This window comes from Eptatretus burgeri, chromosome 1 (assembly GCF_056783735.1).
Source record: "Eptatretus burgeri isolate ZD-2024b chromosome 1, Ebu_testis_v1, whole genome shotgun sequence".
Classification (NCBI taxonomy): domain Eukaryota; kingdom Metazoa; phylum Chordata; class Myxini; order Myxiniformes; family Myxinidae; genus Eptatretus; species Eptatretus burgeri.
The window spans coordinates 106853124-106868288 of NC_140961.1; the positions used below are offsets into that span (position 1 = coordinate 106853124).

At 45.2% G+C, this 15165-nt stretch overlaps 1 protein-coding gene across 10 annotated transcripts in view; it reads right to left on the reverse strand.

The window, feature by feature from the left end:
- The window catches only part of LOC147035135 (nucleoside diphosphate kinase 6, mitochondrial-like), a 49229-nt gene that overhangs the window by 10048 nt on the left and 24016 nt on the right, over positions 1–15165 (reverse strand). For 6 of the 10 annotated variants that reach the window (XM_085894084.1, XM_085894094.1, XM_085894069.1 and 3 more), the window contains 2 exons: positions 12857–12956; positions 11758–11797 (listed from right to left, as the gene is read on the reverse strand). Coding sequence is in view for 3 of the 10 variants with exons in the window: in XM_085894075.1 (XP_085750201.1) it covers positions 4102–4262; positions 11758–11797; positions 12857–12956; positions 13259–13533 (576 nt within the window). In the remaining 7 variants the exon portion in view is untranslated. Of the gene's footprint in view, positions 1–4101; positions 4263–11757; positions 11798–12856; positions 12957–13258; positions 13534–14870; positions 14958–15165 lie in introns of all 10 variants that reach the window. The other 4 variants (XM_085894075.1, XM_085894046.1, XM_085894063.1 and 1 more) reach the window with 3 other exon arrangements.

The window sequence follows — 15165 nt, forward strand, 5'->3', positions numbered from 1 at the left end:
TGCAGGCTCACGACCCGAAGCTTGATGAGGGAGTGCTCATGTGGCTGAAGCAATCAAGAGGACAGAATGTGCCTGTCAGCGGCGATCTGATCAAGGAGAAGGCGATGAAACTGGCCGAGCTGATGCACATCCCAGACTTCATGGCGAGCGACGGTTGGTTGGGCAATTTCAAGAAGCGCCACGGCATCACGTTCAAGACAGTGCAGGGCGAAGCTGGAGCGGTGGATTCGCAATCCCTTCTTGAGTGGCAACAACAGGTTCTCCGGCCCTTACTCTGGCAGTTCTCCGCAGACAACGTCTTCAACCTGGACGAGACTGGACTCTTCTGGCAGCTGCTTCCGAACAAGACCATGGCTTTCAGGGGAGAGCGGTGTACTGGAGGAAAGAAAAGCAAGCAAAGGATCACTCTTCTGGTTGGGGCAAACATGAGTGGCAGCGAGAAGTTCCCTCTTCTGGTGATTGGCAATTCCAAGAAACCCCGTGCCTTCAAGAACAAAGAGATCCCGGTCAAGTACAAGGCGAACTCGAAGGCGTGGATGACGGCGGAGCTTTTCGAGGAGATGTTGCGTGCGTGGGATGGACGACTCCCCCAGCAGGGACGCAGAGTGCTGGTCTGTCTCGATAACTTCTCTGGCCACCCTCCCGAGCTCGAGCTGAACAACATCCAACTGGTCTTCTTCCCACCCAACACGACAGCTAATTCGCAACCAATGGATCAGGGAATCATAGAGAACCTCAATCGCCACTACAAGAAGCTCCTGCTATGCCGCCAGCTTGAGGCCATAGACGAGGGAAAGGAGTTCAAGCTCATGTTGCTCGACGCTCTACACGTCGCCCGGCGTGCTTGGGAGCAGGTCGGCAAGTCGACGATCAGGAACTGTTTCGCGAAGGCCAAGTTCATCGAAGAGGAGATCCAAACTGAGCCACAGGTTGCGGAGCTGCCCGACATCTGGGAAGCTCTGCCTGCTGAGGAAAAGATGCACGAGAACGAGGAGATCGAGCTGTCTGACTTTCTCGAAGCCGACGAGCGCCTCGCGACTGGCGGGTATTTCACGCTGGAGGAGATTGCGGAGGAGATTCTGTGCAGTGAGGAGCCGGTGGAAAGCGAAGATGATGAGGTAACTGTCGAGGAGGAAATCGTTCCGTTCGAGGAAGCCCAGCGCTCTTGTAGCACCGTCCGGAAGTTCATGCAGCAGAGAAGCGGGAAGCCCGGTGTGATGCAAGCGTGCGATCGGCTAGACAACGAGATGCACGAGATCCGCCGAAAGAAGATGCGCCAGCCGACGATTCTTGAAAGCTTTGTGTGTCGTGAATTTCTCGCCATGCCATATGTTAGTGTGTGAACTCTGTTAGTCTGTGTATGTTCTCCGTTCGCTTTGCTTATACAACAGTCGTGCCTTTTACTTGCTGGAATAAATTTTGTCTAAAGATTAACTACAGATGGGTAACTTGAGAAAATAAGGCCGTTTTTACAAAATCTCGTTACTATGCCACTCTCGCTACTATGCCACTTTTGCTCGGTCCCGACGGGTGGCATAGTAACGAGCTTTGACTGTATATATATATATATATATATATATATATATATATATATATATATATATATATATATATATATATATATATATATATATATATATATATATATATATATATATATATATATATATATATATATTGTTGTGGTTGACGAAATTCGCAAACCACCATTCAGGTCCCTTAGGTGAGATATCTCTGTAAGTATATGTGTAGTTAGGCCCAAACCCGTTGTTTAGAGGGAATAAATGTCATTCATTCGGGCTGCGACCCTTCAGGATAGCCGTTTTTCTTTTACTATCTTTATTTTGGACCAGCCGCCATTACTACCACCACAACCACCACCAACCGCAACGCCGCTTCACAACAACAGCCACGACCCTTGCCGTCACATCTCGCTCTCGCAACCATCGCATCACCGCCATGCCCGCACCGCTTGTGGGCACCGATCCTGGACGCGTACAGGGCGCGCACCGAGCAGCGGGTGCAAAAACACCAGCCTTTCCGAAGAAATCGGATCAAAAACGATTCACGCCCACTTCTGTTCCGTCCTATCAGCGAGCGTGGGGCGATTTGGCCCCGCCTCCAGGTGCGTCGGAGTATAATCGCAATATGCAGATTCGCGGATCAAAAATCATTCACGCCCACTTTTCCTCTGTCCAATGGGGAGCCAGCCAGAGGTGAAGGGTCGAAGGTGAAGGAGCGAAGCCCCGGGGGCTATAAAGGGCCGCGTTCGCTCGCCAAAAAGGAGTAGTCAGTCAAGGAGAGTTGAGAAGAGAAGAGTCAGAGAAAGCAGTTGGACGGAGCTGAGAAGAGTGGAGAGTGGGAGAGTTGGAGAGGTGGCGGCGGCGAAGGCAGTCGAGAGGGCGCTCGTGTCAGAGTCGGGGAGCTGCGGAGAGGGGAGGCCGGTAACGCGACCGAGGTCGCGGTGGAGACGCTCGTCGCGGGACCCAAGCCAGCGAGATATCCTCATTCCCCCGAGCATCAACAACCCCCTCCTGTTTCCGCGCTGAGATAGTGTGAGAAGGGGGCCCCGTTCCCACCCCATTTCCAGGCAGTGCCAGCGAGGCCCGCGGAGTCGGGGCGCCACCGCCATTTTGCGGCTCATCACCAGACGGGTAGGCTCGACGCGGTCTCGGCCCCAGGCCCGTCTGCCCCCCTCATCGTTGAGGGTGGTCCCTTTTTCTTTTGCTTTGAGTATATGTGTTGTCGGCGCCGTCTGTGAAGTAAAACTGTATAAGTGTTGCCGTGTGCTCGGTAGTCGGTAATAGATCTGCATTGTGTTTCTCTTTTACATTTACTTTTTGTGCAGAATTGTCGTGTCATTTTTACATTTGCTTTTGCTGTATAATTGCATATGTGTGCTGTCCGTTTGCCGCGGAATAAATGTGCTTTATGTTGAACTGTTTTTCCCGTTTCGCTTCGTCTTTTCCTTTATTGAATCTCCATCTTACTTCACGTAAAGGGTTGGTCGTGGGCTAAATACGCCCAATAATTAATCGAACCGTCGAGGTTGACGATAACACCGCTCGGTTATCCCGATAGTACGGAACGGGTCGCTTAAAGTGGCCCGTGTCCGAAGTCGACCTGCGGCGAGGTGCGATCGCCCGGTCTACCCTCCGTGTGGGTACTTAGGTAGGTCGAATTTGGCAAGCAACCCTATCCCACGCGGGGGGCCGATTGGCACGATCGTGGTGAGGCCGAAAGGCCCACCCGTGACTAGTTCCCGGCGTTAGTCCGAGAGGGTCACGACGGGATTGTCCGTCCGGTGGGCGACGTGCGGCGATTCGAGTTACGTGGCCGTCCGCACATCTGCAACAATATATATATATATATATATATATATATATATATATATATATATATATATATATATATATATATATATATATACATATATATATATATATACATATATACATACATATATACATATATACATACATATATACATATATACATACATATATATATATATATATATATATATATATATATATATATATATATATATATATATATATATATATACACCTGGTGTTGGCGCAGTGGTGAGGACAGCAGCTTGGGATCCAAAAGGTCCTGAGTTCAAGCCCCGTTGGGCCACTGAATTAATACACCAGGGGGTTGACTCAGCCTGTCATCCTTCCGAGGTCGGCGAAATGAGTACCAGTATACTGGGCCGGTGTATACCCCAGTTCAAATAGGTGTACCATATCCCTGTGTCGTAAGAGGCGACCAGGGTTGCGTCAGGAAGGGCATCCGGCGTAAAACATGTGCCAAATCACTATGCGGATCATACGGATGATCCGCTGTGGCGACCCCTAACGGGAGCAGCCGAAAGAAGATATATATATATATATATATATATATATATATATATATATATATATATATATATATATATATATATATATATATATATATATAAAAATAAATATATCAACAACTGCACACACCAAGAACTTTCATAGTCACGTAGCATATTCCATATCCTCTCCTCAAATTATTTGTTTCTCAAAAAATCATAGAGATGTCAGTAAACATTCATGCCTTAGAACTAACCAGAACCATGTGTGCAGTTTCTTGTGTCACTCAATCCGTAACGCCCTCGGATTGTGTCTGGAGCCTCATGCTTGGCCCTGCACACCTTGGTCGGCCCCATGAGATTCCTCCATCGTGCAACAGCATTTTCTCCAGCCAGAATATAGGCTTGCATTGGACCACTGAAGAAAGATTTTTTAATTGAGTTTGCAAGTCAATTCTGTTTTTGCTTCATACTTACTTCCTCAATTTTTAATTTTATGACAATAATATTGTGACGTTTCTGGGAACCGAGACCTCTAGGTAATGGCACACAACATACAGAGGTTCCCGAGGGAGTTATCTAGTTATTACGTGTTCCAGATCGGGTCCTTTTCTTGTGTCTAATGGGTTGCAAAGGCAATATGCATTGTGAGGGATTAGTTAGGTTTTTTTTCCCCCATTCTTTCCCATTATCTTCTCTTTCCACGATCTTCTCCTCACACGACCAAGCAATTGCTGCTGGCAGCCTAACTTGCATATGCATGCAAAAACCCTATTTGAATCTGCACGCAATAACCAAACTGCTATTTCAACCACAATAGCATCCTTCAGCACAATTCTCCCACATGCCAGTGATAACCACCCTGCCTGCTTCCGGACACCAGTGTGAATACACACCGGACTTTATTTCGACTCAACACCACCATTCAAGCTTGCCTTTCCAACTTTCGTCCATTGTCCAAAATCACGATCACCCAACGACGACGACACTTCGACTCTACGACCACACCAGCCTCATACATTTCACCACTACCAACCAGCTTCCCACACTTCGGGACAATCATCTCGCCTTGCCACTGACACCTTTAGTTCACGCTCGTACACAAGCCGAGCACAGTCACAAACCGCAAGTGTGCGCTTACCGTTCCTTCACATTCCTCCATCAGTAGGGACCGCCCTGCTATCCAGCAAGCCATCCACACCCTTCCCAGGCGTTCGAGCGACAGATGGTGACCACTGCACACCAGTCCCATGTTTAATTGGGAGGTAGTGTGCATGGCACATTCGGAGGATGAATGAAAAAGATTCCAAATGAGCAAACTCACAGAGAGGGTCGCCTCACCCCAGAGTATGTTTCTACCAATTGGCATGCCGCGCTCGGAGGAAAGAGGGCGAGCATGAGCCATGTTCCCAGGAACCACAGCTTTAAAAGAGGCAGGGATTCACCCTTGACCACCACCAAATGCTACCCCTCCCGAGGCCCTTAGATAACGGAGCTAGTCACAGGAAAGAGCTCATGTGGTAGTTGCTGGGTTGTTGCTGGATGGAGTGGTTGCTGCAAGGTTAGTTGATGCTTGCTGTGGAAGGGGAACGGAACGCTGAGGTAGTGAGCGGACTGAGCGCCATCCAGTCCGGGCACAGTATCGGGTGAGAGGCAAAAGCGACAACCACCCACGATAAGCCGTTATAATCCTGAATGTGTTCTTTCTCATTTTCTGACTCATCTACTCTGGACGCACAAAGAGCTATCCGCAAGAGAAAAACCCAAACAACCATTCTTTTCGAGAACAACCACTGACTCGCACTGTCTTTCTCACTTGAAGAAACTGACACAGCATCCCCTTTGCTCTTCATTGCACTCCACCCTTACATTCCCTGCGCTTTGGACTAGCACATGCCCACTTGTATGTGTTGGGTAAGCCAGATGCCACCAACACTTCAGCTTTTCTCATCTCTCTTACTCATATAACCTTTCATGAGTGATTCTGTTGGCACCTGTCATGTTAATGTAATTATGACTGTGTAAGATGAATAGCTTAGGTTAGTTCTGCTCTTTGTCATCTTTATCACATTAATCTGTGTCATTGTATGTCTTTTGCCACACCACAAGAATACTGCATGTCCCTGCTGTACGAATACCCCTGTGAATAACCCCTTGTCATCACTGTGGCACATGCTTTTCCCTCACACTTTCTTCCAAATAAACCCTTGAAATTTTTTAGTTCTAGCTTGGTGTTGGCAAAGCAGTTAAGGTGGCTCTCTTGGGATCTTAGGGTCCTGAGTTTGATTCCCTGTCGGTCGATGAATTAACAGCAAGTGTGGGGGACTCAGCCTGTCATCCTTCCGAGGTCGGCAAAACGAGTACAACTGAACTGGGGTAATAACCATTCGGAGTAACCTGCATCAGAGTGGCGACCTTTCACTCTGACGTCAGAGTGAAACATGAGGTGGGAGTGGAGGGGAAGCCACCAGAGGTATTCCTGGGGGTGTGGGGGAGAGAAAGCAGTACATGATGAGTGAGGAATGGAGTCTTTGATGAAGAGAGCAACTCTGCCACCAGGAGGAGGCTCAGGTTTGTCATAACGGAGGAGGGAGGAACCAGGGAGCGACACTCGGGAGCCAGAGACGTCTTGAAGGAGGAAAGTTTCTGTTAAGCAGATTATGTTTGGTTTGTCAGTGGCAACCTGTATGGGGAGATCTGTTAGGTTTGAGCGAAGGCCCTGGATGTTTGAGGTCCACACTGTTAAGGAAGAGGGAGGGAGGAGGTTTTGGATGCAGGGGAATGGAGGGGGAGGGTAGGACGAGGGAGGAGGAGGAGAGGTAAGGAGAGTTCTTGAAAGAGTGTAGGGGTTGCAGAAGAGTTATGCGAGAGGGCCAGATGAGGCGAAAAGGCTCGGTGATGATGGGTTGAGGTACAGTGGGGAGTAATAAGAGAGGGTGCAGGGAGCAGTTGAAGATTGAAGGAGGTGGAGTGATGAGATGGAAGAGAGGGTGGGGGAAGGAGGCAGCTTTGTGAATGTGAGGGCGAGTTGAGCTTTGGGAAGGGCGAGTGAGGAGGAAATTGGAGGAAGAAGGGTGAGAGGGGAGAGTTGAGGGAGAAGGGTGAGGGGGAGTTTTTGATAAAGGTGAGAGGGAAGCTTGGAGCGGGAAGATTGTGAAGGTTGCTTTGAGAGGGAGGGGAGACGATGAGAGCAGGCATGGCCAAGATGCAGGAGGGCAATGGGAGAGGTGAGGAGAGGATAAGGATGAGACTTGGTCGAGGTATGGTGAAGAAGGGAGCGGGCAGGGGAAGTTTCCAGATTTGAGGGGTTGGGGAGAGGGGGGAGGTGTGCTGAGAGGAAGGAAGGACCATGTTTGTGATGATGAGTGTACTGAGTGAGAGAGTGAGATATCTGTTCGGTCAGAATGGAGCCCACAGATGTTAGAACACCACACAGTTTGAGACAAGAGGAGGAACTGATACTGAAGCAGAAGACAGTGAAGAGGTGCCAAGAGCAGAGGTAGGATGAGGGGCAAGTTGGGAGGGGTAAGGAGAGGAGATAACAGGTGAGGGGTTAGGAGAAGGCAGATTTAAGTGGGTGGAGCGAATTAGCACTGAAGTTGGAAAAAAAAAGGACGATTGATGGAACATGAACATGGATTTCAAACTGGGAGTTTAAATTTTTTTTAAAGTCAGAGATGCAATTAAAGACATTACATGAGGGATGCAATAAAGGTGAATTAAAAGAATGAAGAAAAGAAAGGTTGTAACAGTGGGACTTTTTAGGCAAGGGATGAAGGAAAGGTCTAATTGAAAACAGTCTTTGGAAGGAACATTTTAAGAAACCATTTTTGCATTTTATATTTTTTTTGATTAAGATTACATAAGATTAGGTAAAGTAAAGGTTGAAGAAAAATCGTGTAGGTGTTGGTGAATTTGGATCAGCAAACGCAGAAGGAAGCTGGTACCTTGACGAAAGTTAGAGGAAGAAGAGGGGGTAGAGAAAATATGTGGTTACGGGAGGTGTAACGTGAGAGGTTATAAAAAGAATTTTTTTTGTTTTAAAGACTAGGAAAGATTAGTTAAAGGAAAGGTTGAAGAAAAAATTGTGAAGGTGTATGGTGAATATGGGTTGGCAAAAGTAGTAGATAGTAGATCAGAAGAATAGGGAGGAAGAAGAATCGGTACAGGAAGTGACGTGGTGACGTGGGGGAAGGTTTTTTTGGATGTTTTTAAAAATATATTTTGAGACATGAAACAGAGGGTATGGTTGAGAGGGATAGAAGGAGGGTGGAGGGACAAGTGGAGACCTTGTCAACAGGCCGGCTGCGTTCAACCGCTTTGAATCAGTTGCGAAAAGCATAGGCCTTAAACGTGAATGGCAAAAAAAGCAAGGAACAGAATGTTGCCTTTGGTCCCTCCCCCCTACCAGTACCTATTTCCGGTGTAGTTGTGGAGTCAATGGACCACTTCACCTACCTGCGTTCGAACATTCATTCATCTGGATACTGCAGCCCGATGCGCATTGACAAATCGGCATGGCTGGCTCTGTCATGGGAAAACAAGATGCTGTCTGGAAACAGCACCGTCTTATTTTACCATCAAAGCTCCGCATAAACAAAACGTGTGTCCAACCTGTTTTCCTCTATGGCTGTGAGATCTGGACATTTCTGAAAAGGGACCAAGACACCCTACAAGCTTTCCATATGCGATGTCAATGCCACATCCTTAGGATTTGATGGTATGACTGTGTCTCAAACAGGACCTTCTGTGATATCAACAGACTTGGCCCAATCATACCCAATATTGCAAAGACATGCTATTCCCTGTTTGGACATACCTGCCACTTAAGTGAACATGTACCGGCCCATATCTCCCCTGAATTTGCGAAAAATCTTTACCACGGTCACCAACCTGATCAAACCTGGTGCTGTCCCCGAGGACGCCAAGACTCTTGGTTACGCCAGTGCGCCAATGAGCTTTAGTCGACGTAACTATTGGCAGAAGGTGGAAGACCGACAGTTATGGGGGTTGCTATTCCTCTTAATTTGGCATGTGGATTAGAAGCAATAGTAGTCGTAGTACTACTAAACAGGATGGACAACACAATGTTCTTGAATGTTTAGTGTACATGTTAGGTTGTCCCCAAACCCGAGTTCAACCATCACTCGCATGCAGGAGAAATTGGCTCTCATTAGACCGATGGATCATCCTTCAAGATGTGAGATTCCAGTGTTGAGGTGCCTGGCAGCATGACACAAGGCTGTTTTTTTGTTCTGGGGCGGAAAGAGGACACCTTATTGGTTTTGTGGTTTTGTAACCTATAGCACAAAGCTGGTTCCAGAGTTCTTGTGGATAATCTCCAAAGTAGATTATATATGTGCTACAACACTGTACTTGTTTGTGGCTAAAGGAATACATCTGACAAGCCCGATCATTTTCTATGCTCGAGGTCACCTTGGGTAATCTAGTTTGAGGCCTGTCTTTGACATTATTGGTTTGTTGAGGTTTGCGGAAGAATCTTCAGATAACAGTACAATGGAAGCCAACTTGACGTCCACTTTCAATGTAGTACATCGCAACATTATTGCCATCCCAACTGCACTAATGGAGACCACACCCATTGATTTCCTTTCCACCTCGTGCGCGTAGGGCCAGCCCAAGATCAAATGACACCCCAGGCAAGGGGATTCTTCGGCACCCCCCCCCTCAATCTGTTCAACTTTTGAATACCTTGTTATCTCCACCACCAAAGGTGGACAGATGTTATATTTTCACCCCCACCTGTTGGGTCGCCGAAATAGGTGACCCTTATTGTTAGTAATTCTGTCTGTTTGTTTAGATGTTTGTTCGTTTGTCATCAGCATAATTGGTAGTAAACGTGGGCGGATTTTGACCAAACTCGAGTGATAGGTACATCTTATGACCTTGTGCTTTGGAAATTGTGATGGTTGCTAAGGACGCGTTGGTTCCCTAGCAACAATTGAAAAACCTTCAAAATCGGTACCGTTCAGCAAAATCAATTCCGAAAGCCATTATCCCACGTAGGGTTATGAAATTTGGCAGGAATGATCTACAGGTGATGCTCTATCAAATATATTCTGTTTTATTTGTTATATATGGAATACTTTACTCGCAGCGCCCCCTACAATTAGGGTATGCGCAAAAATCGGCGAAAATTGAAGGCCCCCTCGCGACCAGGTGAGTGCATCGATATGAATGAAACTTTGCAGGTTCATGGTACTCAATGAATACTACAACTTTGCCTCAGGACATATTGACCGACTTTGCTTAGGTCAAGGGTCAAAGGTCAATTAGTGCAAAAATCGATAATATGCGAGAGCTGGAGGTGTCTTCGCGCCAAATGCTCCTCCTCCTAGGGTTATAGTCGGATGGTCACGAAAATTCACAATAATCGTCTGGAATACATTGTGCACAAACGATCGAGCCGGATTTTCGATTTAGATCTTTGTTCACCCACAGCACCCCCTCTAACTTTGGGGATTTCCAATTTCAAACCGCATTTTCTGTACTTTTCATTCAAATGGATACTGAGTAGTTATCAATAGATGGAACTGGATGAGATTTGATATGCATAATCTTAAGGTGATTCCCTATCCGCTATAGGACATCATTTTCCTCTATATCTTATAGTTTCCATGCTCGGCGACCCATCGCCGCCTACCGGCTTGTCTCTCTGTTTGCCTGTTTATTTTTCTGTCTGTAAGCAGGATATCTCAAAATGTAGATGGATATGACAAAACTTGATGGATGATTTGGGTAGGTGACAAGAACAAGCCCATTACATTTTGGTTAAGATCTGGATGCAGATCCAGCCTATCAGTGGGATACAAAACGTAAACTGTTCAACCTGGTTTTAAGCATTTGTAGCTTATTTCATGACGTTGATGCACAATTTGCATTCATGATTTATCCCTGTCACACAAAGAAAATAAATTAGCATGCCTAGATTTGTAATAGACTATAAATCTGTATTCATTCATGCCATGTACTGTGTATCAAACAAAAAAAATTATGGTAATAAACATGAAAGGGCTGATTGGATGGCCTCGAGGTACGCACACTCACCTCACAGCCGTCTTGCCTGGTTTTGAATCCTGACTCAGCTATAAACTGTCATGCGGTGTTTCACACGCAGGGTGATTCATCAGTGTGTGCCGTTCCTTGGATGGATGTTTAATTGGGCATCCATCTGCCGGCATTAGTTGATGGGCGTTAACGATTCCACATTGTCCTTCGTGAAGATTATGCGAGCGATCACCGGCACCCTGGCTAAATTCTAAATTCCTGCCCTGACTGACTGCTCGAAAGTCAAAGGCAAACCAACCAGCATGACCCACGGCACGAAACTGCTTCTGCAGCACGAATGCTCTCTCGATAAAGGTACATCTCATCATGAGTTCTCATGTATTGATATATCAATTTATTTCACCCTCAAGTCAAACTAAAGCGAGAGTCGATGTCGCCCCAGCGCAAATCCCCACCACACTTCTGCAAAAAGCAAGTTTGAAAGATGGCAAAAATTTCCACCAGGAATAAGCCAATATCAAATTTTGGGTTTAATTTTTTGTTTTCCCATTTTGACCCCTGTGACACAAAGTCCCCAACCCCCTGGGGATGAACCTGGGGTCAAATCCAAAAAATTGCTACATATTTCATTTGTCCTCCAATGTTGATTGCATATATGTACAAAGTTTCATTAAAGAAATGTTCAAAAATGCACCCATTATTGCACTTTTTTGGTAGAGCATGACAGGTGGAAAGATGTACGGTCGTCTGACCATGACAGACTGACAGACAGAGCCTATTACAATATTCCCATTTATTATTATTTTTTTTTCAAAAAGTGTGGGGATAATAATTCACCATTTGAGTGAAATGCAAAACTTCATTTTGGGAAAACAAATTCATACCTGCATGTGAATTCAATCAAACGTTGATGGAAGAAACGCCCTACGTAGAACAACAATATTATAAGTGAAGGACACATTGAGTTTTGCACAAAAACATCATAATCATTAACGTGTAATATTTATTAGTCCTTGTACAGTACTATAATGCATAATAATTTAAAATAAACTCATCGTCTTAGGTATGCCATGCAAAACTCGCACGAGTGTATTACAGCCAAATTTTCAGCTTTTTGGTGCAAAATAACTTTTCAATCATTTTACATGTCGAGCCGTGTTTCAAATGTTTTCAGTTCACAACAAAAAAACGAGAGCGAAGTCAATGACGTGCCATCACAAATCCCAATACTTTCCACCTAAAGAAAAGTTGAAAGATGGGAACAAAAAGTACCACCAGGATTGACGCAAAAATCAAATGCTGGGTTAAAAAACCCCTCTATTTTGACCCCTGTGACCCTATCTTCACCCCCAGGGCATGAACCGTGGGTCAAATCCCCAAAAATTTACATATTTTATGCGTGCCCCAATGTTGATTGCACACATAAAATTTAATTCGAAAAATGTTTCAAAATGTGGCCTTAATTGCATATTTTTTGGGGGTATTTGACCTTTTGACCCCACCCCCAAAATTGATGCTGCTCTCACACATTCTTGCTGTATCCATCCATCCATCGGGACCATACTCTGTGCAGAGCGTTGGTGCTGCCCAAGCAGTCTCCTTGGCTATTGGGCACAATCCTGTACGGGTCGCCACTCTGACACAGCATACCAGCATGCTGGCACTCATTTTGCCAACCTCAAAAAAGACGACAGCCGAGAGTCAACCCCACCTGGTATTAATTCAACAGCTGAGCGGGATTTGAACTCAGGACCCCAGGATCCCAATCCCACCACCAGGCGTAACTACCTATCGTGTTCGTTAAATTGCATTAGAATTTGGTCACACACACACACACACACACACACACACACACACACACACACACACACACACACACACACACACACACACACACACACACACACACACACTTCGAGGGAGTAATAATAAATAAACAACCCTTCTGTGTTTTACACTAATAACATGAACACGATAATGTACCTTGATGTTCAGCGTAAAACGACTCAGAATCTTCCCTCTTCCACTTCAGCTCTTTCGTGGCAACGATGAAGAAATTGTGTTTAATCTCTTCACGAACAGCCTTTCAGGGGGTAAGGGAGGGGTGGTGGCACAGGAGCATCAACCACAACATAAAATACCACTAATGTCCTGTATAAATCGGTTTATTACATGATAACATTGATCGGACGTTTGTTTTGTCGAACATACACCGCCTAGATGGCTGAACACGTTGATTTGAATTTCCGAATATTGTAGCAAGGAAAAGAGTAAACAAATAAATAAATAAAACAAAAACATAAAAATCCGTCTGAGAAGTCGATGGATCACTCCATTGTTACAGTGTTACAGATGGAACAATAAATAAACACTTCAAACAGAGACCTGTGTAATGGATTCCTTCGTTAAAAGCACCCCTCGAGCGCCATCGAAGGAATCCACGACGACAGTACGAGTGTCCAAGCCTGAATGTGATGTCGAGGATACCTTTGCCACCAGGGGATGTGCGATGGCATCTGGTTTGATGAGTGCCAGAGTGAACTGCCAGGCACGTCGTGAAACCGCTGCCATCTCGATTTGAGAGTACCAGCGGCCTGCAAGGCGCCGACACTCAACGGATGGACGAACAGCGATCGTTTTCCTGCCCCACGGGCAGATACCTGAACCAATGTACTTGCTATTACTTTCGTTTTGGGACGTCGAGCAACACCTTGAAAATACATATTTCCCGGTTAAATATGAGGTCAAAGTTCATATGGGACTTTAACCTCCTCCAACTTTGCTGATTTTATCAAAAAAAAACTTCGTGAAAAACACTTAACTCTCTACTTCCCTGTTGGTTATGGAGTTGGCTCGAATCCTCATAGGCCGCAATGCATCGTCGGATTCAACTCAGGTTCTGCCTGCTGAGGGCGTTGTACGTTGTACGTTGGAGTGGGTACAGTACTTTATAGCAGTCTTCCCAGTCTTCAACAGACGATCTTTCCAAAAATAAAATAAAATTTTTTATTTCGAGAGCGAGCGGGATAAGTAGAGATTCTTTCTGTTTGGTGGTTGTATTTAATATGGAATAGGCAAAGCCGAGAAGCGAACGTAGAATTCTTCTTACATTCGCTTCTGACTTTACATAAAACGTGTTCACAACTGTATACTTGCCAACGATACCGTGGTACATGAAAGCGCCGCACAGCTGATGATTTTGACGCAATTTCCGGTTACTTCGGCCTGGATTCGGGATCAGCGAACAAATAATGTAAATCACGATAAAAAAAAATATTTTTTGATGATACGGGAGATATCATTATTCAAATTAACTTTGGGAAAAAAAATAATTGAATAAATAAATAAATAAACGATCACTTCTGGTCAAGAATAAAAGAAATTAAAAATTTCGGAAAGAGTTTCAAAATCACTCCAGGTAATGTTAAATACAAAATAAACACTTCCTGTCATGAAAAAAAAATCACTTTCGGAAGTATAAAATTAACTTTGGGAAAAAATAATTGAATAAACAAATAAACACTTCCGGTCATGATCTCCCGGCATGTATCATTCCCCAAGATAAATACCGGAAACAAAAAAAAAACCAGAAGCAAAAAAAAAAAACGGAAGCAAAATGGTCATAGCCAACGACACGGATTCACAATTGCCAGGGTATTGTGTTGTTTTTGTTGTTTCCTATTCTCTCATGTGCACGCGTTAGGTAATATTCACAAGATAGAAATAAAACCCAATCGTGTTTATACACCGCACAGCATTTAACAACAACCGGAAGCAAAAGGTCATGTCCAATGACACGGATTCCAAATAGCCAGGGGGATTGTGTTGTTTTTGTTGTTTCCTATTCTCTCATGTGCACGCGTTAAGTATGAAGCTCACTGCGTTCGTTATAACTGTGGTGGCCGTGGGTCGCAGATGCAAGCTGCTGGAGAGTTAGAAAATAAAAGTTAAATGGTGGTGCGCAGGCCGATCAGAAATTGTTTGTGTTTCAACGAACCAATTATATCCATCGATGACGCAGTTCCTCTCACACGGCGGCTCCAGGTTGCGCGTCCGCATCGAGCATCGTCACAACATCCGAGAGCTGCAACATCTCCGTTCCTTTAGCATTGTGAACAATGTCCCGGGATTATCCACTCATGCCGATTCAAACCAGACATGGAAATCGTGCCGCCTTTTTCCCTTTATTTCTTTTCATTTCATGTGGTATTTTGCAGGAACATGAAGACATACATTTCGCCCCTTCGGGATTGTTAAAAAGTGAACCGAATCACTCTCGAGTAACTCTCAAA